Raw genomic sequence first — 26820 nt, 5'->3', positions numbered from 1 at the left:
AGTTTTAAGAGTATAATGAGAAATAGCCAGTAAGCAGTTGAAAATGCACAATTAGAATTCAAAAGAAAGATTAGGGCTGTACTTATAGATTATAGAGTCATCTGCTTGGAAATAATAAAACTCAGAATAATTTATTAGATAACTAAAATATTAATACAAAAGACATTTAACAAACTCCTACTGTTTTGTAGAATAAAATTCAGAGTTTAGCTAGAGTTAGGGGAAAATAAATGATCACAGATATTAAGCAATAATCTGTTAGTAATTTATTTGAGTTTACCATGCAAAGTTTGAAGAAGGTCATTACTTATTAAGATGAATAGGAGTGGCTTCTTAGAGAGAATGGCAATTGAAATGAGCTTTACAAAATAGCAAGGACTTCCTTAGGCAAAGCAAGGGTATATGAGAGTATTCAAGGTCTAGGAAGAACCCTATCAAAAAAAGCAGAGTTATGAATGCAGAGAGTTGTCTGGTTTAGCTAGAACATGCATGGAAGGAATCAAAGACTGGAAAAACTGGGGTTATGTGGAGTACCCAAAATGTCAGGCAAAGGAATTTTTATTAGAGAAGGAAGAAGAGGAATAATATTATCCTAATCAGTTTATCTTATTGATCTATTAACCTGTGTTGTCATTTAGGAGAAAGGATTCTATGGGAAAGGAGCAAATTATTAATCATTTTATCATTTAATTCAACAAATTCAATGAATATATACAAGACATTATTCTAGGCCCTGGGAATGCAAAGACTCAACCCTATCACACACCCCCAGAAGATAATCTCTGCCTTCAAGGAGTTTATGTTATATTGAGGCATTTTATTGTTGTAGAAGACAATTTGAGGAGAGGGGATTTGATACAATGAAAAGAACACTGATTATAGTTAAAATAATGCATCTGTTTACTTGCAGGAACTTGTACCGTATTCTCATTTGGGGTGGGGGGAGTTGATGGATTATCAGTAGAGTTCAGGAGAGAAATTGGAAGTTGATATACAGATTTTAGGAGCCATCTTCATAGAGATGAAACTTGGATCATTCAGCAAGTACTTATTGTCTACTATGTACCAGACATAATCCAAACAAACTGATAAGATACCCAAGAAACCAGATGTGAGAAGAAAAGTCTAGGAAAAAAGTCCTAGGAAAAATCCATACTATGGAGCAAGAAATAGGTGAGTTCCTAGCAAAGTTCTAGTAAGACAGAAAGAAGAATCCGGAAAGAGAAGTATCATGTAAGTCAAGGAAAGAGAAAATTTTTAGAGAAAGGGTAGTCAACAATATCAAAAGCCACAGAGATCAAGAAAGATGAGAAATGAGAAAAGATCTTTGGATTAAAAAGTTAAGCCATCATTGTAATAAGGCCAATACTTTCCATTGAAAAATAGGGTTCTGATCTTACAATAAGGTCTACAAAGTCAAATTACAAGGGAATAGAAATGATTGGGTAGTCAGGAAATGCAGGTATCCAGTAAAGATGATAATTCCTAATAATCAGCCTGTGAAAGGTAAAAGAAAGAAAGAAAGAAAGAAAGAAAGAAAGAAAGAAAGAAAGAAAGAAAGAAAGAAAGAAAGAAAGAAAGAAAGAAAGAAAAAAGAAAGAAAGAAAGAAAGAAAGAAAGAAAGAAAGAAAGAAAGAAAGAAAGAAAAGACAAAAGAGAAAAAAGAAAAAAGAAAAAGGAAGGGAGGAAAGAAGGGAGGGAGAAAGGCAGGGAGCAAGGAAGGAAGGAAAGAAGGAAGGAAGGTAGGAAGGAAGGAAGGAAGGAAGGAAGGAAGGAAGGAAGGAAGGAAGGAAGGAAGGAAAGCCTAAAGGTGGAAGAGCTAGATAGATAGAGCACCAGCCCTGAAGTTAGGAGGATCTGAGTTCAAATATGACCCCAGACATTTAACACTTCCTAGCTGTGTGATCCTGGGCAATTGCCTCAGCAAAAAAAAAAAAAAAAATTAAAAAATAAATAAAAAGAAAAAAAAAGAAAAGAATCAACTAAAAAGTTTTTTAAGGATAGCATAAACCAAAGTATGTTTTATAAACAGATGATAAAGAGCACGTAATTAAGAAGAAAGTAAAAATAGAAGAGAAAGAGTGATTGGACAACTCTTGGAGGAGATGAAAGAGGATGGATATCAAGGGTGTAGGAACACAGGTACTAGTCAAGAAAGGACACCTTTTTCTTAAAGATAAGAGTAAAGGTGGAGAAAATGGGTAAAAATAGAGGTGAATATGTCCATCAAATAGGAAATAGATGAACAAAAACAATTTACAAATTTTTGAATAATGAATTTAATTAAATTTAGAAATCTGAGATCTATGTGAGAACATGCCTGGGGAAAAAGCCCAATTAATTCAGTTGGGAGAAAGACCTGTAAATAACAAATAAACAACATTATAGGAACAATACACAGAATGACTGTTGAAAATCACAAAATTAAAAAGAAGCTGAATCCTGAGTTGATGATGAAACTTGATTCCAAAGAAAAGATAAAATATTTCTCCCTCTTCTTGAAGTAGAGACTCTGGAGACAGAATGTTTTTGCAGTCAGCCATTGTTTTAGTTAACTGTTTTTGTTGTGGCTAGAAGGAAGGATTCACTTCTGGGCAAGAGGTTGGGACTACCATATCCAGAAATGACTGTGACATAAAAACAAAAGGCATCAGTATAACTTTGCTTTGAATGTAGAGCACTACTGAAATAGGGAATAAAAAAGTATGGAAAATGAAGAGCTCATTCTGTTTATGGAATTTATTGTTATTTTGGATTTTCTTGTTTGTTTAGTAGATGAAATTTAGTGACAAAATTGGGTAAAGGCAGAAGTGCTCAGGGCTTAAGAAAAGGTATTGCTACAGCCCTGGAAGAGAGTGAGGTGGTCCATTAAAGGTAGAATAGGTGTTTCTTTGTAACAGTGAGGGTCTGGTTGAGCAGCAGTGATATGAATTTGTTTTGGACCCAATTGACATTGTGTGTGGCTCTACCTCCATCAGCATGCATTATACCACATATAGAAGCAAAGAAGGTGCGTGGTGAAGATAATCCAGAGTTGAGAACTGGAAGGAAACTCACAGAATTGCTGGTGCAATGTAGGAATGCTATAATATGAGACCCAGAACAAGCCAGCAAGAAACTTTTGCCCAAGTTTTCAGGTTTTCTGCTTGGGCACCATGGACATATGTTTTAAATTAATTATGCCTGGGAAAAAGCCCATTTAATTCAGTTGGGAGAAAGACCTGTAAATAACACTAGGCTGGATGGGAAAAAGGACTTGAGGGTTTGGGGTAGAAGGAGACCTAAAAACTGTGGTTTTTATATCACCTGTGACCTTGAGAAAGGAAACTACAAGCACCTGCCACACTTTAAACCATATTACCCACATGCCACACACAGATGTTTGAAGAATGGAAGAGACAGTCAGGGATTACAAGTGAAGGAATAAGAAGTAAAGGTAGCTGTGAATATCCTCCAAGAATTGGTGATAGGCTTTCTGCTGTTTGTTTCCCTTTCACTTAGTGAGTACCTCTTCTATATTCATTGGTTTCATTGAATACCAATATGCCGATGATTCAGCAATCAGTAGGTGTTTCACTAGTAGATAGATGGTGTAGCAAGAATCATCTCCCTCCAAAGCCATTTAATTCTACAATTCCCATCATCTAAAATCTTATGAATATTTCTTGAATGAAATTTATTGTTTGATTGTCTTGTTTCCTGCATCTTCATTTTATCACAGTTCATATTTCTTTATTCAGTAAAACAATTTTTCAGGATGCTTCTTCCCTTTTCTCCTCATTTCCTCACCTAAAATTATTCTATACTATATGGACTTGCATTCTACCTAAATAGGCCTTGGGAATAGAGCAAGCAAAACATTTTAACTCACCTACATTTGGGTGCATGTTGGTCAGCAGTCAATAAAACTTGACTCTTTGTCAACCCACGCTTTTCCTCCCAATCAAAATAGTATTCAGAACTAAAATTTCCAAAAACTTTTCTAAATTAACTATTTAGCTCTAGTCACACAAGTAATTGTTATGTCATTGTTTTTTTCTTCTAAGAATGTAGCATTTATATATGTATCATTACATAAATATATATAAATTATATAAATATACATATTTAAAATTATCTATCTCTTGTTTCTCTGCTTATGTTCTTTGTATTTACTGATATTTTATTTTTGTTTCTGTTTCCTGTATCTACCATTAGATCTTAGTGGTACAATAAGAAAAAGCTCTGAACTTTAAAGCCTAAATTTAAGTTACAGTTCTGCTGCTCACTCCCTGTATAATCTCAGACTGTAAACAGTCTCTGACCTCAAGTTTTCTCAGCTTTAAAATGACTGGGTTAGGCTTGCTGAGTTCTATTCCACTTCTGAAGCTATGACTTAATAATCTCTTTGAAGCCATAGATTGTCTTCAGTTTCCTTTAAAGTTTGAGACAATTTACTGTTTTTTACTCACTGGGCACTCACTGTTAATGGATTTACTAACTATTCTTTCTGAAAGTTCATGGGAGTGAAGCCAAGATGGCAGAGTAAATTCAAGAACTCCCTCGCAACCTCCCAAATTCCCTTCCAAACAACTTTAAAATAACTGTCAAATCAAATTCTGGAGCATCCAAGCCAAAAAAAAAAAAAGCTTTCAGCAAAAGAAGTTAGAAGCCTGTGGTCAGTGCAGTGAAACTCAGGCCATATTCAAGCAAACCAGCAGTAGGTTTTGGATTTGGTTTCAGCTGCTGCATCTGGGAGCTTTCAACTGAGACACAATAAGGAGTTGGGACAACTGAACAAAAGGAGATTATGGGTAATCTTTACTGGCACTGGGTACTGAACTCTGTTGCCTTGCTTATCTTGCCCAAGTTCTAGATCACAGTCCCAGGATGAAAAGAAGCACTAACATAACTAGTACTTGTGGCTGCAGGGGGGCGGGGCCTGAATTATGTTTTCAGGGCCATTAGGATCCTTCAAGAGTACTTGTAGCTACAGGGACTAGGGGCTTAGGCCGCAGTTCAAGAGCAAGGAAGAAAGCACTGGCCAGGAGAACAGTGATCACACATTTCCTTATATGATACTACCTTGAAATAATGGAAAACCCACATAACCCTCTAATTCTGAAAACAGGAGCAGAGCCCAAGTTTAACTTAAAGTTAAAAGTAAGAATTAATTTAGGAATGTGAGCAAACAAAAATAAATAAATAAATAAGAACACAACGATAGTTATTTTAGTGACAGAGAAGATTGAGACACAAACTCAGAAGAAAACAGTCAAAATAGCTTCATACAAAATCTTAAAAATAAAAAAATGGCAAATTGGATACAAATCTAAAAAGAATTCCAAGAACAGCTCAATAAGGATTTTAAATCAAATAAGAGAGAAAGAGGAAAAATTGGGGAAAGAAATGAGTGATTTAAAAAAATTATGGAAAAAAGTCAAAATTAGGACTTGAAGAAAATAATACCTTAAAAAAACAGAATTAGTTAATAGAAAAAGGAACAGAAGCTCACTGAAGAAAATAATTCCTTAAAAATTAGAATTTGATAAGTTAAAACCAATGATTCTGTAAGCTATCAAGAAATAATAAAATCAAATCAAAAGAATGAAAAAATTGGGGGAGAAAAGTGAAATATCTCTTCAGAAAAATAACTGACCTGGAAAAGAGAGCAAGGAGAGCTAATTCAAGAATTATTGGACTACCCAAAAGTCTTTATTAAAAAGAAGAGCCATTTTCAAAATCATATTTCAAGAAATTATGAAGGAAAACTGCCCTGATATCCAAGAACCAGAAGGTAGCAACATAGAAATTCAAAGAATCCACCTGTCACTTCCTGAAAATAGTCCCAAGATGAAAACTTCCAGGAATATTTTAGCCAAATTACAGATCTCCCAGTAGAAAATATTGCAAGTAGACCGAAAGACATAATTCAAATATCATGGAGCCACAATTAGCGCAACAGAAAATTTAGTAGCCTCTATGTTCAAGGATTAGAGGGTTTAGAATATGATATTCTGGAAGGCAAAAGGATTAGTATTACAACTAAAAATCACCTACCTAGCAAAACTGAATATAATCCTTCAGGGGAAAAAATGGATATCCAATGAAATAAAGGGCCTTCAAGCATTCTTCTAGGTACTTCCATCTCTCTCCAATTTCTATCTGCCTCCTGGGGAAAAGGAGAGACAGACAGAGAGAGAGAGAGAGAGAGAGAGAGAGAGAGAGAGAGAGATTATATATGAAATTAGTAAATATGAAAACTATAGATCCAGAAAAAAAGTCTAGAGATAAATAGAAAAAAGGGAGGCATTATCAATAAGTGATCAGAATATTTCAGAAAATCTTCAGGTGTGTATTTGTGAATATAGCCTTCATAAATTTTTGTCTTAAAACGTAGTGAATGAAATTTATCTTCTAATTGTGAAAAAGGCAAGAGAATCACAGAATTTGAGAATTGGTAGAGACCTCAGAAGTCATCTAGGTCAGACTATACACAAAAGGAAACTCTACTATAAGAGAATGCTTGTTTATTCTCTACTTGAAGAAAACCTTTCATGTTAGAAGATCTCATCATATCTGAACTATTCCACTGTTGAACACTTCTCATTGTTAGGATGTATTTATCAACACAAAAGACTCAAATGGCTCTTTCATCTCATCAATTTAGTAGTTATTCCAATGCTGCAGATCTTAAACTAGCCATACCTACTCTTCATGTCCATGTTTTCTAAAAAGTCACCAAAGGATATCAACTTAATGTGCTAGAGACTTTTTTCCATTTCTTCAGATGTCACTAAAATATCCAAGGAGCTCTACCTGTTCACTTGTTATCCCTCAGCCTCACCATATGAACATTCATCTTTTTCTTTCATATAATTCTTTCATAATATCTTTTGTTCCTGTTACGCAATTCTTCCTTGCTATTAAGTTCATGCATCTTTCTGTTACTGTCTATGTAGTAAATGTATTGAAAACTATTTTGATAATAGCTTTTTTTTTTCAAAATACATGCAAAGATAGTTTTCAGCTTGTGTTCCAAATTTTTCTCCCTCTCTCCCCTTCATTCCCTTCTCCTAGACAGCAAGTAATCCAATATACTAAACATGTATAATTCTTTTAAACATATTTTCACATTTATCTTGCTACACAAGAAAAATCAGATGAAAATGGAGGAAAAAATGAGGGAAAAAAAGCAAGAAAACAACAAAAAAGGTGAAACTCCTATGTTGTGGGCCACATTCAGTCCCCATATTCTTTGTCACAAGTCTATTGGAATTGATCTGAATCACCTCATTGTTGAAAAGAGGCACCTCCATCAGTTGATCCTCACATAATGTATTGAAAAATATTAACATTTACACCTTTACTCTTATGTAAATTGTGGAGTCGGTGTAAATGCTTTGAAATTTCCCCAAAGCAATCCAATCTGCTCTCCTCTTTGTTTTCAACTCCAACCCAGCTCAGGGTCCACCTATATTGTCTAAACCAAACAAACAAGTTCTAAACAACATTTTAGAACAAGTTCTACAATGAATCCATTTAAATAAAAGTTGAAATCTAGGCAATATAGAAACTGGAAACTGAGTGGATGCCCATCAGTTGGAGAATGGCTGAATAAACTGTGGTATATGAATATTATGGAATATTATTGTTAGGTAAGAAATGCCAACAGAATGATTTCAGAAAGGCCTGGAGAGACTTATATGATCTGATGCTGAGTGAAATGAGCAGGACCAGAAGATTATTGTGTATTTCAATAACAGTATTATATGATGATCAATTCTGATAGACCTGGCCATCTTCAGCAATGAGAGGAACCAAATCAGTTACAATGAAGCAGTAATGAACTGAACCAGCTATACCTAGTGAAAGAACTCTGGGAGATGACTAAGAACCATTACATAGAATTCCCCATCCCTATATTTTTGCCCGCCTGCATTTTTGATTTCCTTCACAGGCTAATTGTACAATATTTCAGAGTCAAATTCTCTTTGTACAGCAAAATAACAGTTTGGACATGTATACATATATTGTATTTAACTTATACTTTAACATATTTAACATGTATTGGTCATCCTGCCATCTGGGGAGAGGGTGGGGGGAAGGAGGGGAAAAATTGGAACAAAAGGCTTGGCAATTGTCAATGCTGTAAAATGATCCCTGCATATAACTTGTAAATAAAAAGCTATTGAAATTTAAAAAAAAAAGAAATCTAGGCAATATACATTCCTCATTTATTTGCTCTTTCCTAAATGAATGAATAGGCCAAACTCCTCTGAGTGATTACAGATTTCTTCAAAAAGTTTCTTCACTGTCTTTGGAATGTTGCAATCAAAACATATTTGGAGGTTCTTACTATCAACAGGTAATTGATCTTGCTAATTTGAGCTCTGTGTTGGATTTCCTCCCCCAAAAAAGTGACATTTTCCTTAGTTTAGGTCTCATATTTATCATCTAAGGGTTATTAAATAGATTTTCTTCTGTTGTTATATTGGAATACTGAATAATATTGATGTGTGAATGGGAGATCCCTTATTTTAAAAGATTCTATGATGCACCATTCTGTTTATTGATTTTCTTCTGTTGTTATATTGGAATATTAAATGATATTGATGTATAGATGGGAGACTCCTTATTTTTAAATTCACTATAATTTACCATTCTGTTTATTGAGTCAAAGGGTTTTTAATTATTAATATTACTAGTTATTTACATTCTCTATACTTTTCAGGCAATTGTGAGATGGAAAGATGAGAAAGATGTCATCCACTATGGAATATCATTTTCAAAAGTTTTCTTACTCAACAATAAAAGAGGTGGTTTCAAAGAAATTTAAGGAAGGTCTTTATAGAGTAAAATGAGCAAAACCCAGAGAATAATTTATGTTGAGATAAAATTGAAAAAAAAAAAAAGAACAATTTTGTAAGACATAGGAACTCTCATCAACTATATAATCAAACTTGATTCCATAGGACCAATGATAAAGAATTCTACCTACCTTCTAACAAAGAAGTGATGCCCTAAATATACAGAATATGGCTTTTGGAAAAGTATCAGTGTTTTTGTATGTATATTTATTACAAGGTTTTGTTTCTTTACTTTTTATTTGGGGGTGGAGGATGGCCTGCAGATGAACTGGGAAAAGAGGAAGAAAAAATATATGTTTAATAATCAGAAAAAAATAAAACTTTACTTTTAAAAAGCATGCTTATTCCCATTGTTACCCAAGGTAACTTTAATACAAAGGTGAAAAAAGGTGAGCATGAGAAATATAGTTTAAGAAAAACAACTGAAAGGAGTCGAGATTTTTTTTTTCTGACATCAAGCCCAAATTAGCCTCTTTTAAACTTTTCCCCATTGTTCCACTGGAACCATACAGAACAAGTCTTCATTTCTCCACCACATAAAAGCCTTTCAGATACTTGAAAATAACTATCATGTAAATCCTCAGTACTCCCCTTTCCAATTTAAATTTGTCCATTTCTTTATATATAATAAACCCAATGCCTTTCACTACTACTGCCCTACTCTAGGCAACTTGTCAATATTCTTTCTGAACTATGGCACCCAGAACTCCAGGCAAGATCTTAACAAGAACAAATTACAGTAGAACCATCATCTTCATATACCTGGCATATATTCCCCTATTATTGTTCTTCCCTTCCCCCCCCCCAATCACTTTAATATTTTTGGATCCACAACACATTGCTAACTTGGAGTATAGGACTCCTATTTACATTGAAGTATTAACAACTAGTTTTAACTTTAGCCGTCCAAATTGTCTGAATCCATCTAATTGTATTACTAGTCTATATCTCTCCATCTTCTTTACAAAAATAGTATGAGACACCTTATCAAAAGCTTTGCTAAAACCTAGGCAACCGTATCCACACAGCATTCACTTCGTCTACTTACAGTAATCTTAACTGAAAAAGAAAATGAAAAGCTCTTCTGGTATAATGCGTTTCTTGACTCTATCATGATGGACCTTTGTAACCACTTCCTTCCTTTTTAGATATCTTTTTAATGATCTATCCTAAAATCATCTCAGGAATCAAAATTAAGCTTAGTGAACTATAGTTTGTAGACTTTTTCTTCTTCTTTTTTTTTTTAATATGGGATATCACTTATCCTTCTCCAATTATAATGACATATTAATATGCATTTTGTGTGACATGTATGTTATATATATACAAAATGGCTTCAAAAGTAAAAATTTATTTTCATTGGAAAAATATGTAGTCAAGTTTTCTAACTTGTAGTCATATCAGTCTTAATAATTAACTTGGTTGGAATCAATTCCACCAAGGTTTCCTGAAGTACTTACAGTGATCGAATTGCTATTTTAAGAATAAGTCAATTCTTACAAATGCCCCTCTGGTGCAGTGTTACTTGTTACTTGGGAGATCATATTTTCTGACTTCTACAATTAAATATGTAGAGAGTTATACTAGATCAGAAACAATGAATATATTCAGGCTTTCACTCAACCTACTTTATTGGAAAACAAACTGTCAACTGGATCTAAGATTTAGGAACATCTTGAAAATACTATATAACTTCTCATTGTAGTGTAAGCAGTAACATGTTTCATAGATAACAATAATCATTTTTTTAAAAATATATTTGATATGCATATCCTTTAACCCAGCAATGTTTCTATTGGGCTTATATCCCAAAGAGATCATAAAAGAGGGAAAGGGACCCACATGTGCAAAAATGTTTGTGGCAGCCCTTTTCGTAGTGGCTAGAAACTGGAAACTTGAGTGGATGCCCATCAATTGAAGAATGACTGAATAAGTTATGGTATGTGGATGTTATGGAATATTATTGTTCTATAAGAAACAATCAGCAGGATGATTTCAAAAAGACTTGGAGAGACTTATATGAATTAATGCTAAGTGAAATGAGCAGAAGCAGGAGATCATTGTACATGGCAACAACAAGATTATATGAAGATCAATTCTGATATCTTTTCGACAATGAGATGATTGAGGCCAATTCCATTGGTCTAGTGATGAAGAAAGCCATCTACACACAGAGAGACAACTGTGGGAACTAAGTGTGGATCACAACAAGATTTTTACTCTTTTTTGTTGTTATTTGCTTGCATTTTGTTTTTTTTCTCAATTGTTTCCTTTTTGATATGATTTTTCTTGTGCAGCAAGCAATATACATATATTGTGCAACAATATACATATATATATATATATATATATATATATATATATATATTGGATTTAGCATATATTTGTTAACATGTTTAACATATATTGAATTATTTGCCATCTAGGAGAGGGGGAGAAGAGGGGAAACTTGGACAATTTGCAAGGTTTTGCAAGGGTCAATGTTGAAAAATTATCTATGCATATGTTTTGAAAATCAAAAGCTTTTATACAGACACACACACACACACACACACACACACACATATATATGATTTCTCAAGTCTTAGTATAGTGAGTTGCTGGATATCAATCCTATCAATCGAATGAAGCTAAAATGAGGAGGAATAAAGAACAGATCTCTTCCTTATATTTAAAATATATTATCTTCTCAAGATGTAATTTTGGCTCATGTTTTATATCTCATTCACAAAGAATTACTGTAAAAATAGTTCCACATACTAGGCCATGAAAAGACAGAAGGTTTGGTTTAATTGATGTTTTAGAATTCTGTTCTTTTAAAGGAAGATATCTCTGAATAAAAGTATGTGCTTTTATTTTTCCCTCTTCTAAATCTGCTCTAACCTACTGTATAAAACCCTGCCAGATAGTCTCATAAATTTGTAGTTTAGCTGTTTGATTTGCTGCAAATGCTTTAGAAATATCTGTGAAGAATGTATATTTTGGGTTTTTTGAGGTCTAGTTTTATTAAAATAATGATGATTCCCTGCAGTAAAGTAGATGAGTGAGAAGTGCAGGAATCAAATGATTGAATCAGTGCTAATCATAAGTTGGAAAATGAGCCTTTACTTTATAAAAGCACCCTTGTAATCAAAGTCTAGAGTTCAAATCAAGTTCAAAATAAAGCCACCAATGTTCCCTACAGCATTTTCAAGGTGATTATTTGACACATTACAATCCACACGTGAATTGTGGATTATAATTTTTAAAGAAAATCTTTATTTTCTTATCAAAATCTGTTATCTTTATGAGAAGACGTTCCTTTGCAAAATCAGTGGTAATGTCTAATCACACCAGAATCATCAATGAGATAGATTCTTTCTTATCCAATACTTATTATTTAGAATTTGCTTTGCTAGACATTATAGTTCTTTATAGACAAATACACAGACTTTTAAATGTAAAAACATTCTTAAAGATCTTAAAAAAAAAAACATATTTAGTTCTAGAGAGTACATGTAGTGAATCTCTTTAGTTCAATCCCTTCATTTTATGGGTGAGGAAACTGAGAATTTAAGAGATGAATTAATATACCTAATGTCATAACAGCCACTGTCATAGACAGGACTATGTCCTAGATTTCTGATTCCTAGTTAAATGTTCTTTCTGCTATATGTTACCATCTTTATTAGTTTTATGTAAAAAAAAACTACATTATTTAGATTTACATATTTTGCTAAGTAATAAATTAATTAAATGTTTTTTTTCCATCTAGAATGATGATTCTTCAATATTATTACCTAAAAGAATAAGAACAGATAGTTCATTGCCAGGTCCAGAGACAGTAAGTATTGAACAAATCTTCATCTTTCAAATTATTTGCTCTCATTTGACCTTATTTTTTAGGGAATGGAGAGTAGGATAGGGTGGTGGTAGTGGTTGGTGGTTGGTTGGTTGGTTTGTTTTAATTTTTTTTTTGTTTTAGTGGTTGTTTTTTGAAGGGAAGTTATTTTGAAAGACAGTGTAGCATAGTAATAGAGAATTGTGCTTGGAGATTGAAAGACCTGATTTCAAGTCCTACCTCTGCCACATTCTAAATTTGTGTTCTTATCAGTCACTTAACTCCTCAGTGCCCCATTAGCTCTCTAAAACAGAAGTTCCCAACTCAAGTATGTCTATTCCCAGGAAGGAGGTAACTTTTCTTTATAAAAAATTAATCTGTTTTATTTTTTTATGTGCATCTGTTGGGATACCTCTAGAATTTATTGAGCTGAGAACATCTGGGGCTTGGGGATCAAAAAAGTTGGAAGCTACTGCTCTAAAAAAAATTGAAGTTGCAAAGAAGATTTATAATGGAAGAAAGGACTCCTTGCACTAATGAAATGATAGATCTGGTCAGAAATATAATAATTTGCAAATTTTATGATCAATATTCATGGAAGAGATAAATGTGACCCAGAATGATTAGTAGAAGTGAGGTGTTATAGTTCAGGAAAGCCTAAGTATAAGCTCTGCCATAGGCAGCTCTGTAAGACTTTAGTATATTAAGTGATAGAGGAATTACTGATCTGTAAGGTAGGAATCTTCAGATTTAACAAAAATGAGATCACAGATCCAGAAAAAAAAATCCATAGATATAGCATGTAATATATTTTTGCTACCTATTACTAGAAACAAGCCTTTACATTCTTTTTGTTTGTCAGATAGAAATATAACCAACTTCCCTACAACTAAATCATGAATCACGAATAAAGATAACTTTGGGATGTAATAAAATTTCATTTTTATAGGTGTTTTTTCTTCTCTTTAGCCAACTCAAGTCAAAATTTATTATTAAATTAATTCATCTAAATGTTGTGCATACACACACACACACACAAATATTAAACTGGGTCATCTCAATACAAGACAGGTCCCAATTAGTATGAATAATGGATCTTATGAAATGTTTGCATGGAGTCAGATTTGTACTACCTGAAGTTATAATTATTCAAAACATGATGATCGGTTGTAATAAAGGTCTGATATATCTATAAAGTAAGATAATATTTCTAGACTTATGATTGAATTTTTTATAAAATGTTCAAATTAATTCCCTTTTAATTTTGTTTACCATTAAGTTTGTTCACCACAGACTGTAGCGCAGAAGCTTAGAATACAATCATCTCTTCAATTCAAAAGGAAGTTTGCCAGGTTTCTAAAAGGCATAAAGGGTTATGCCTTTTGGCATATGAATTGGAATTTTTTCTTTTTCTGCCTATAATACATAAAGACAACAATCTTAACCCAAATGATCCAGATTTTATATCGGTCTTGCCGTAATAATCAGGAAAACATTTGTTTGAATCCTGTCTCTCACTTAACCTCTTTTAGCTTCAGTTTCCTCATCTGTAAATTGGGCGTAGTAATATCTGTAGTGCCCATCTCACAATTGTATTGAGATACTCAAAAAAGAAAATATATGTAAAGCCCTTTTCAAACATCAAAGCATTAAGTAAATGCCAAGTATTATCATTATTTAGACTGAAAATTAAAACTTGTGGTCTCAATTGACTTTTTAATCCATATTTAATTTCTATAAAATTGAAATTGTTAATTGAAAAATTAAAATAATTTTGACCATGGAAATTCATGATAGAATTCTCTAAGCAAATAATTCATGTATAGTCTTGATGACATTTTGCTTTTAAAAGTAATAGAAAAACAGGTAAGAAAAAAAAAGATAAATATCCTAAAAGGTAAATATTTATGTGATTAAATGGACAGAAGCAGTTCATTTCCAAGACCAGAAATAGTATTACATATTTATTAAATGATGATTTAAGTCAATTCAATTAAACACTATTATTTAAGAAAGTATGATATATTCAAGAAGTACAAAGATTTTATTTTTTTAATTTTTATTTTTTGCTGAGGCAGTTGGTGTTAAGTGACTTGCTTAGGGTCACACATCTAGGCAGTGTTAAGTGTCTGAAGCCAAATTTGAACTCAGGTCTTCCTGACTTCAGGGCTAGTGCTCTATCCACTGTACCACCAACTTCTATCATGCACTTACATGGTCAAATATTATTTTAATTTTTCAATTAACAATTTCAATTGATTGAAGAAGAGAGATAAAAGGCAATCATGCCAAAAAAAAATTTATCTCAATACAGATTAAAAATAAAATTGATCTTAAAGAAAGGATTCATAGAAACATTTGGATCACAAATCTCCCAGAATAAAATAAGTAAAAACAAATTGACACCATAATGAAGGAAATAATGCAAGAAGCTTCCCTAAACTTCTGAATGCAGAACTCAAAAGCACCAATCAAAAGAATATATATATATATTGGCTTCAGAAAAAAGATCTATACCTCAAACTTCAAGACAGAAGAATTTAACAATTCCAGTGAAAAGCAGCAAATTATGCAAATAGCTAGAAGACCCTTAAACAACAGGACATTCAAATAACACAAAACTGTTATGCAATCCACTTGGAGTCACAGAAGGAAATGGAATGTTATATTCGGAAAAACAAAAATACTCAATATATAACCTCAAATAACACACCTTGTAACATAAACATGATCATCACTAGGGAAAAAAATGGGCATTGAATAAAAATGAAGCATTTGAGCCATTAAAGAAGAAAAATGAGCAGAATATTTTACTTGAAAAAATCCCAAACAGCAGAAATCCGAAAACGAAGGGTAAATAAATAAAACTCTTGGGATGGGGGAGGATACCTCATTTCTAGAGATTATCTTAAATAATAAAGGAAAAAAAAGAAAAACTAACTTGTCCATCTGATTTTTAAAAGGTGTAGAAGGAATGGAACCATTAAGCAATTTTCTAAGTACACTAAGGAATAAACATAAAGACAAAATGTAAAACAATAGGACAAATTATATTGGAAAATTGGGAATGAGATATGGTATGCACCCCACAACTCCTCTAATGGGTAAATCACTGTATTTTATTGCATAAAATTCCAGAATGAGAAGAGAGATAAATGGAAAAGGTACAATGAAGGATGGGGGGAGGAGAGAAACATGTGGTATGACCAGATTAAAGGAAATAAGTTTGATAGTTTCTTGAAGAGAAGAAGTACTAAAGGAGAAAGGTAGCAAAGGAAAGACAAGAAAATTTAAAGGCAGAGTTCTACCAAGGCAATAATGTAGAAATTGGTTAAATGTCAGAACTCAAATTTGGCACAAAGAACATCTGTCATGCAGATTTTTAATGAAGGACTAAAAGTTCAAATTAGAAATTGAAAATAATTGTTGATGAAGAGAATAAGGTAAACAAATTCTTTGGGAAACAGTATAGAAAAAGGAAAACACTAATAAAGGAAGTTGAAAGAAAGAAGAGGAAGGGAATATAATTTATTTGAACAGGAAGGGGGAAAAGAGGAGGGGGGAAGAATTGATTTTTAAAAAAAGGGAATAAGTAAAACTTTTAAATTGCCAAAACTAAGGAATGGGTTGACAGTGGGAGAGGGACAAAGAAAGCTATCTTATCAAAATAAATTAAGCAAAACAAATAACAAGGGTAAAAGACAGGCAAAATGGCCCCCAAAATAATCCTAATTTAAAAAAAAACCACTTAAGACTCTAATGAAAAAAATATAAAACCAGCTTTAATAATTTTAAATGTGAATTTAATCCATTTTTAAAAGAGCATATGGAAAGCCCTTTAACAGTTTCCCTTAAACCTGAGCTCAAATGCATGCCTTATTCATGAAGCTTTTTTCTGGATCCTTTAGCTGCTAGTACCTTCCCCACTTCTCTCCAGATTATATTATAGCAATATATATATATATATATATATATATATATATATATATATATATATATATATAATATATATATATATATATATATATATATATATATATATATATGTAGGCATGTATATATTTGTACATGTTTTCTACTTGTGAGAATATAAACTTCTTTAGTTAGGACATGTATCGTTCAGTTTCTGTTTTTGTATTTCCCCTACCTAGAACAGCATCTTGCACATAATAGTCCCTCTATAAATGTTTGTTTGAAAAGCAAACAGTATATATGAAACTGAATAAGCATTATTTGCAATGAAGAAATTCTGGAAACTTTACTGTTGAATTCAGAGGAAAAGCAAGGATATTAATCTATTATTGACATAGTATCAGATAAACATAAGTAAAGAGGAAACAAAAATAGCCCTAGCTGCATATATCAGAACAGCTAGGTGGTACAGTGGATAGAGTACCAAACTCATTTTCCTGAGTTCAAATCTGGCCTCAGACATTTACTAGCTGTTTTACCCTGGGGAAGTTACTTAATCTTGTTTGCCTCAGTTCCTCATCTGTAAAAAGAGTTAGGGGAAAAAATGGCAAACCACTCCAGTATTTTTGCCAAAAGAAACCCAAATAGGGTCACAAACTAGTCACAACTGAAAAAAAAATGAATCACAACAACTTTTTGAAGATATTATAATTTACTTAGAAAACCAAAGAGCATCAGCAATTTAAAGAAAAAAACATAATCCTAAGATAATATATTTAATTAACAGCATAGAAAATTGGGTCTCCTCATTTTTGTACTTCAACCCAGTACTCATGATGAAGGTTGTGGAAAGAAAAATTCTATTTAAAATTCTTGAAATATCTAAGAGTTATCCAACTAAAAAACTTTCAGAAAGTATACAACTTTGCAGGATTGAAAGAATACAGAGAGAGAGAGAGAGAGAGATTGAAAGAGAGATTGGAGGGAGGAATGTTGTGCTTTTCTATAGTTAAATTCACCAATATGTTAAATATGTTAAAAATTATAACACCACCTAAATGAATTTGCTGATGTAGTGCTTATTTGTATAAGAGGAAACCAAGTGGTGCATTAGGGCCTGACGTCAAGAAGACTGGAATTCAAATCCAACCTCAGACACTTATTAGCTATTTAATCTCTGTCTTCCTCAGTTTCCTCAATTACAAAATAGAATTAATAGCAAAACATATTATATTATTATAACCATATTATAAATGAATAGAGAATTGAAAGTTACATATTTCACTTGATTAAAAGAATTCAAAATCCAACAAGGGAGAGCAGAGATCACAAAAGAAATGAACTAGGTCATACAACATACTAGCTGTAAACAAGCTTGTTATTTATTACTTAATCATCTAAGTTATTAATAAAAATATTGAATAGAGCACAGACAGAGCCCTACAATATTCTGCAAATTCTGTCTCTCCAGATGGATATCTATTAATCAACATTTTCTATTTGATCAATCATCTATTTTTTGAAGTTTCAAACATATCTTGCTATATTGTCAGTATTGAGAATTGACACTGAGGAAAGAAAAAAATTTAATATAAAAAACAAATGCAAGATCCAAAAAAGAATACCAATCAGACCATTTAGAGTAGGGGTAAACTTTCTGAAATAATTATCAACACAATTAAATAATTGGTTTTTATAATAATTACTGAATCCTCAAGAAAAGACATTCTAGTTAAGAAGTGAAAGATATATGAATTTTTTTAGAAGAATTCTAACCAAAACTGATAAAACCATAAACTACACATAAATCCTAGATATCCAGAATATTCCCTAAAAGTTAAAGTTAACTGAGCTTTTCTGCGTTTGTAGGATAGCATAGAAGGAATGCTAAGCATGGAGCCAGAGACCCAGATTTGACCCCTACATTACATCCTTCCTTCCTCTTTGTATGATCATGAACAAATCATTGTGCTTCCATGTTCTCATTAGTTAGAATGCTTATACTTATTTTATAGGATTGTTAATAGAAAAGCTTTAAAGTACTAAATTGATGTAATTATTCTAACAAGTATTGCTGTAGATATTGTTATTTTTCCAAGCATTTCCTGCCTTAAGGCCATGTGAAAGTAAGATACATAGCAATCATACTATATATATATATTGTGGGGAAAGTAATACTTGGAAAGAAAAGACAAAGAATTAAGGACCTTTGTCAAATTTTGATTGGATTCCTATTTTTAAACTTGCTTCAGAAGCAATAACACTGGGGAGAGGAGAATCAAGAGCTCAGTAATAATAGCTGATGTTTAATAATAGCTTTATATGATACTTCTTATAATTTCATTTGATCCCCACAACATGCTTTTCTGTGAGGAAAGCATAGTAGCCATTAATATGACCATTTTATACCTAAGGAAACAAATTCAGAGAGACTATATTCTTTGCCCATTTTAACTAGCAAATATTGGAGTTAATATTCAAACCCAAGTGCTACCTTGTTCAGACCTCTTTACTCTACACCATACTACCTTTTACCAAAACTTTTCTGGAAGCCTGAGTGTTAATAAATCTAAGAAATCCATAGGAAAATGGGGAATTGAGCCTTCCAGTCTATTAGAACAGTATAGTTTAGAAGAATTTATTTTTGTATGATTCTGATAATTGCCTTATGAAGCTATATTAAATATTTTCCTATAATTGTATTTGACTATATACAGTTATATGGGCTGCTAGATATTTTAATGGATAGAGCACTGGGCTGGGAATCAGGAAGAGTCATTTTTTTGAGCTTAAATCTGGCCTCAAATACATCCTAGCCCTGATTTCAGAAAGGCCTGGAGAGATTTACATGAACTGATGCTGAATGAAATGAGCAGAACCAGGAGGTCATTGTATATTTCAACAACAATACTATATGATGATAAATTCTGATGGACCTGGCCATCTTCAGCAATGAGATGAACCAAATCAGTTCTAATGGAGCAGTAATGAACTGAACCAGCTACACCCAGCGAAAAAACTCTGGGAGATGACTAAGAACCATTACATTGAATTCCTAATCCCTATATTTTTGTCTGCCTGCAGTTTTTATTTCCTTCACAGGCTAATTGTACAATATTCGAGAGTCCGATTCTTTTTGTACAGCAAAATAACAGTTTGGACATGTATACTTATTTTGTATTTAATTTATACTTTAATATATTTAACATATATTGGTCATCCTGCCATCTAGGGGAGGGGGTGGGAGGAAGGAGGGGAAAAATTGAAACAAAAGGTTTGGCCGTTGTCAATGCTGTAAAATTACCCATGCATATAACTTGTAAATAAAAAGCTATTAAATTTTTTAATATATATATATATATATATCCTAACCCTGTGACCCTACGCAAGTCTGTGAAATGGATTGGAGAAGGAAACAGCAAACCATTCTAGCATCTTTGCCAAAAATCCAGATCACAGAGAGTCAGACACAATTGGAATAACTAAGCAACAACAATGCAATTCTAATTGTATATTTTACAGATATCTTAGATCTTCAGAGCTAACATAAAAGTAACTTGGCAGAGTGATTAAGGAACTCAGAAATCTTGAATTCAAATAGTGTCTCTGATATTTATTGTCTGATCATGTAAGTCACTTAATCTCTCTCTCTCTAATCTAATCTCTCTAAAATAAGGTGGTTCAACTAGATAACCTCAGAGTTCCTTTCAAATCTAAATCTATGATCCTCTGAATTGAATTGAAAAATAGAAGCTTCCCTAAATGTTCCCCAATTTCTAAATGTGTCCAAATGCTAAACAAGTCATAAACTTCCAACATAAAGTGAAATAATAATGGTCAGTGTTAAGAGTAGATGAAATATGAGGAACATTTTAGGGGGAAAAGGGTTGGGTTCATCAGTTTTTATATAAATGTCTTTGTGACATCCTAGTCAAATGTATGAGAACTGAAAGATCTTATTTAGTTTCTTGGAATAAATTCCTTCAAAACAGGATATGTGTTAATTTTTTTTGGAGCCACCACAGTATCTAACATAATTCTAGGAATACAATAAATTCTTGATAAGTATCTGTTAAATGTTGACCTTGTTCCTGTAAAAGCATGGATTTGAAATCTATGTTTCCTTTAGTAAGTACAGATTTAATAATTTTCAAATCCCGTGAAAAGCAGAAGAAAAAGTGTAGATATTGTTTACTATAATAGATCACATGTTTTATACATTTATTGAGATCTTCCATCATCCTTTATAGCTTCTCAATAGGGTAGGGAGTTTCAGTAATGTAGGTTTGCATAAACCAAATAGTTACCAAAAATCATAATTCCTATAAATGCAATAAGGGATCCCAATCAAAGGTGTTTTTCTTTTTCATCTTAAATTTCTACCTGATGGAAGGTTTTCATAGAACAAATAAAAACTTTATTATATAGACATTCAACATGCGAATATTTATACAGAATTTTTTTTCTATGACAGAGGCATTAATAGTAAACCAAGCAATTTAAAATAAAGCTTTACAATCAAGTTTTCTATTGGGGGGAGGAGGGGGTTCCTTTTAGCAAAACTGTCAAAGTGTCAAAGAATTTATTCAAACACATCTGCTCCACACAAGGATAGAACTGGATCTAAAGGTGGTGATATAATTCTAAGAAAGTGAATGCATGAGTTTTTTTCCCTCCCCATCACCTTCCCAAGCAAATTGCTTGAAACAACTAACATCTGCTGTTTTGAAGCTAATCTTAGTGTATTGAATGCTCTTAACCATTTCTCAATCCCACAGTCCTTTATCTTGCTTCTCCTGCTGCAGTTCCCACCACCCCTGATCCCATTAGCAAACCTTGAGACAGCCTCAGCCTTACCAAAGTGCAGCTTTGGTTTCAGCTGCCTTTCTGCAAGAGGAAGTGAATGTTGGGGGTTTTTCTCTGTGGCACAGTTGTGATAAAGCTGTGGTGGTCTTATCTCTCTTTTAGGTAGTGGCTCTTTATGACTACACAGCGCATCGATCAGATGAGCTAACCATCCATCGAAGTGACATTATCCAAGTGTTGTACAAAGATAATGATAACTGGTGGTTTGGCAGCCTCACAAATGGACAACAAGGTTATTTTCCAGCTAATTATGTGGCTGGTGAAAGTAAGTTTTATGCTCTTTTCCTGATATACTAATGTGGGTATAACTGATGGTCTAAGATTTTTATCATTTTCTACTGTTTAATTTACTGAGCTGATCATAGGATCAGAGATGTAGTGTTGGAAAGGACCAAGAGGTGATCTAGTCCAATACTCTAATTTTACAGATAACAAAACTGAGATCCAGAGAAATGGTCATTCTTTTCTATGTAATCTGGATGTGTAAATAATTAAATTGAGGGGTCCATTTATTTTATGCTTTCCCCTCTATGAAAGAAAAAAAAAATAGGATTACTAACACATTAGAAATCTATTGTGCTCTGAGATTGGGTAATATCAGCCTTACTGTATGTAATCACACACAGCCCCCCTCCAGTTATCAATCTTCTTCCTCCTCCCCCTTTCCCCACCAACTTGCTTCACACAATTTTGGCAACTCTCAGCTTCCCACAATGTCTCCTCAGTTCTCGGGTACCTAAGATATCCAAGCTCTGTGACTCCCACTTTGTAATGTTGTAGGTGTCAGTCTCAACCTTTTATATGTTAAAACAAAAATACTCTCTCCTCCACAATAGATTGTTTCATTTCCCCAAATAAATGGAGAGGAAGACTTTATTTTGGAAAATGTAAGATCATCCAGAACTTCTGTATCTGACTTTTTGACAGCTGTGGACTGATTATCAGATCTCCAAAGGTGGAAAATAAAACTGACATTAATATAAATTGGACTTGAAAAGAAAAAAAGGAACTTAAAAACAACCCTTCTCACAAGGGAAGTGAATTAATCTAATATCAAAGTAACCATTGATTCACCAAAGAATATGACAGTGTAAAAAAAAAAAAAACACTAAATTAAGAAAGAGGAGATCTAAGTTCTAGGCTCAGTTCTTCTCTGTCATTGACTAATTGTGAGATTCTGTTCTATCACTTGCAGCATTCTGAAACCTCAGCTTTCATGTGTAGAATGAACAAGTTGGATTAGAAATTCTTTAAGGGCCCTTCTATCCCGAATATTCTTTGTTAGTAATTGGATGATATATAATCTTAGGATTTGGATGTACTCTTCAAACCCTAAAATTGAGAGATCCCAAATCAAATGTCATTCTGATAGTTCCCAACCCAATACTGATGGGTTGTATTAAAAGTCTGTTTTTAAATCATCTGGTTTAGGACTCCGAATTATCTTTCCCTGAAAAACAAGTAGCTTTTTAAATTGCTGTTAGGTTCTCCTCTACTTGTCAAAAGTTTAGTTAGTTCATAATATAGGTAGCGAGGTATCCCAGTAATCAATGTTCAATCTGGGCTCAAAAAAACCTGAGTTTAAATTTGGCTTTTGACACAAATGATCAAATCACTTAATATTTCTTTACCTCAGTTTCTTTATCTGCAATGTGGGCTTGAAAATATCACTTCTATCCCCTAGCATTATTATGATGATAACAGGAGATAATATTTGAAATCTTCAAATTGCTTTACAAAAGCTAGTCATAAATTTGTCTCTTTTTGATTTCAACCCATTCCTCCAAGTGTTTTTAAAGACATCTGAGTGATGCAGTAAATAGGGTAGTAGGCCTGAGTTAATATTGGTAGTTCAGTGCCTGGAACACAACTCTTATTGTTGTTGTTTGGTCATTTTGGTCATGTCCAACTCTTCATGACCCCATTTAGGGTTTTCTTGGCAAAGATACTGAAGTGGTTTGTTATTTTGTTACCCCATATCTACTTCTTACAAACAACAATATTTAGGACTAGAGATCCCATGTTATTGAATCAAGCATCTCAGGCCAGTCTATTTTTCCAGTTTCATAATAGATTATTCTTTCTCTCTTACTATGTGACCTAGAAGAACCAGCCCCTCTGCTCCTCATATGTGATATTCCACTACTTTTCTCTACTCCTTTGCACTGGCAGTATGTGGAATGCCTTCTTTCCCCAACTTTCATCTCAAAGAATCTTTTTTCCTCCAAGATCCAACTCAACCACCACTGCTTATAGGGTGCCCAGTTATGGATCGATCTATGGTTATGGTAGAGAAAAATCTGATTAAAGGTCATCATTTGTAAACATGAATCTTTTATAATTTGTACTTTTATTTATTGGCTAGTACATTATATTATACTATTATAAAAGTGTATTATATGTGCATATGCCTACATATATGTCTATTTGCATACATATATTTATATCTTTTTTTTATTTTGTTTGTATGGATATGTATATACACACACATACACACAAAACTGATAAAATAGTCATTAACAAAAGAGACTGTCAGCCACATTAGTAAAATCTGTTTTATCTAATCCTTCTCTGATCATATTATTTCCATAGGTCACTGCCTAGATATCTGCATATCACATTTCTGTGTTTTTAATCCTAGAACAATATAAGTCATCAGAGATAGTACAAGAATCTTCTTCCTATTTCTCCACTAAACAAATTGAAGAAGAAAAGAGATCTCTAACTCCACAAGAGGTAAATATTTAAGAGAGAGAGAGTTTTTATGTTTGAATGTACACTTTTTTTCCTATTCTTTCAAGATAAATTACTGATGATTTTTAATTCTCATTTGTTGATCTCATTACCTTATCTGTTGTCTTTGAATACTCTAGCTTCTTCCTCAACTACAGTTAAGTGATATAGACATTTATATTTACAGATTTACATAGTATGAGAATATACTATGTTTAAAATTATGCCTGCTTGTTGTAGGCATAATTATAGCAATGTGCTAATATAACTGTCTTGGACAACAGAATCCCTTAAAAAGAATGATATCTGAGGTCAATACTAACAGGTAATCTCTTGAGAATGATTGAATCCTTTCTATGATCCCAGCTCTTAGTGAGGCTCTGTTGCAGTGCTGGACAATTAAGGGACAGACCTAGCCTCTGGTGACCTCACCTGGCTTCCTTATTGTATTTAGGGCCACTTAACCCCAATCAGTAACTACTATTTTATTGGATTCTAGGATTGAACCTGTCTCTAGACTTGGAAATGAAGCTAAGTAGCCCTAGGTCATTATGACCAGCTCAACACTGACATGGTCGGGCACTACACTGACTTGTTCCTGCTTATTCCTATTTAATCTTAGAATCATAGAATCATATATTTACTGACAGGGACTTTAGAGATCATTTAGTCCAAACTGTTCCTTTGACAATTGAAGAAACAGACCTCTGAAGGTAAGATGACTTGTCCAAATCACACAGGAAATGGTAGAGCAAGAGTTGAAGCCTAGTCTTCTAAACTCTGCGTGCTTCCACCTTAAAATTCCATGGCCACTGAATCTCATTTTCTCTTGAACTAAGTCCTCAAATACATAATGCTTGATTATCCTGAAAACGAACTTTCCTGCCTTAACCTCCAGTTAATAACTAATGCTGTGGCTTCCATTATTCCACCCCTACATAGAGGAATGATCTCAATGCTCTGCTAGAAATAGGTTTTTTTGTAAAGATATGTGCATTTTGGCCACTGCTTATAGGGTCTCTTAGTGTCAAACATGCTTTTAGATTTATACCTCTCAGTATCCATCTTCTGAATAGCCAAGGTCCACTCTTACTTGTGCCCTGTTATTTTTTCTTGACTCTCTAAAAATACCTAGAGTTCTAGATCTGGTCTTCCCTTGTCTGCTCTCTCAATTCAGATGAGTTCAGTAGACATGTTGTCCTCTGTCCGTGTGCATGCAGAGTGTGTCCTCCTCCAAACGCTTTGACTGCCCCGAAGGAGCTCACATCTTCTCTGGTTAATAAAATAAGAAAGAACTAAAGTACTTGAGGACTCTGGGTTCATCAAGACTCTGCCAAATGAAGCACGTTTTCTGGAAGATCCTCCAGTCTAGGCCTATGAGAAATTGTATGTCTGTCATCTAGAGACCATGCTAGTAAAGTTAAGAGACCATCACTAGAAAATTGGGGATGAATCTTTTCAGCCACCAGAACTACTGAAGATAACTTGATTCATTGTGCAGGGGGTGAAAAGGGATTGGAAGGTTGGAATCTGTATCAGTAAAAGGAATATCTATAGGGATAGAGTCACAAATATTCTGAAGAATTGAAACGAATTATATTAAAATACTATAGTACATGCTGGAATACTATAGTACTTTAGATGGGGAGAAAGGAATGTGGACCAGAGTAATTAGAAAAGGTTTTTTACAAGCATTTTACACACACAGCAGACATATACTTATAAGCATATATATTTATATCTATACATATAAATATATAGTTATATCATTATTGTATTTAGGGATTGATTCTTTTTATATACAGATTCATACAGTGTAATTCCTACTTAATATATTTTGTTTCTACTTAGAAAAACCTGATGTATACAGATAGTATGTGACAAATTGTTAAGGAGAAATAAGAAACAATTTGTAGTTTTAAATAAAATCACAGAAGATTTGGGTTCTAGTTCCAGCTTTATCATATTATGTGTGTGACATTGATCAAATCACTTAGCCCTTCTATTCCTTGGTTTCATCTGAAAATAATGCAAGGGAAATCAGTGGGCCTCTAAAACCATTTTGAGCTTTAGAATTCTATTTCTGTATAATATTCCTAGGCAGGAAAAAGTTTTAAAAAGATAGCAGAGCTGTACATATGTAAAAGGAAGTCCATGAGAACTCTTGTTAATATGCCAAATAACCAAAGACCTCAAGAATATGGTGAGTCATGAGGGCTTAGAGCCAGGCCCTTAAGAAATGTATGACTGATCTTCTCAGCATGATGAGAATCGCATATGATCATATGCTGGGTGTCCCCAGAGTCTTAGTGCAGTTTTAAACCTTAAAAGCTATATAAGCCATTAAATATCAAAATAGCTATTTAAGTTAATAAAGCTTAAAACTATACTAAAATTTTGAGGATACCTTGTATTTAATTACTTCAGTAAAATAGGTTTTGTTTCAGAGCAAAAACTTAAGTGACTTTTCCCAGTCTCTCAACTAGTTAGGGTTAGTCAATTCCCTTGACTCTTGACTCTGGTGCTTTGCTATTAAAACTAACACTTTTCAAAACTATGAAACATAATTTGTACTATTATCTAGCTCTTTGTGGGTCTCTCTTTATATCTGTGTGTGTGTGTGTGTGTGTGTGTCTGTGT

At 33.1% G+C, this 26820-nt stretch overlaps 1 protein-coding gene across 3 annotated transcripts in view; it reads left to right on the top strand.

The window, feature by feature from the left end:
* AHI1 (Abelson helper integration site 1) overlaps window positions 1-26820 on the top strand; it is a 247360-nt gene that overhangs the window by 187974 nt on the left and 32566 nt on the right. For 2 of the 3 annotated variants that reach the window (XM_051997812.1, XM_051997811.1), the window contains 3 exons: window positions 12604-12672; window positions 21550-21712; window positions 24089-24183. In XM_051997812.1, coding sequence (XP_051853772.1) covers window positions 12604-12672; window positions 21550-21712; window positions 24089-24183 — 327 coding nt within the window. The remainder of the gene's footprint in view (window positions 1-12603; window positions 12673-21549; window positions 21713-24088; window positions 24184-26820) is intronic. The other variant, XM_051997813.1, reaches the window with a different exon arrangement.

The sequence above is a fragment of the Antechinus flavipes genome, chromosome 4, assembly GCF_016432865.1.
Source record: "Antechinus flavipes isolate AdamAnt ecotype Samford, QLD, Australia chromosome 4, AdamAnt_v2, whole genome shotgun sequence".
NCBI classification, from domain to species: Eukaryota; Metazoa; Chordata; class Mammalia; order Dasyuromorphia; family Dasyuridae; genus Antechinus; species Antechinus flavipes.
Note: the sequence above shows the minus strand (reverse complement) of the source record. Positions and strands in the feature narration are given on the sequence as shown.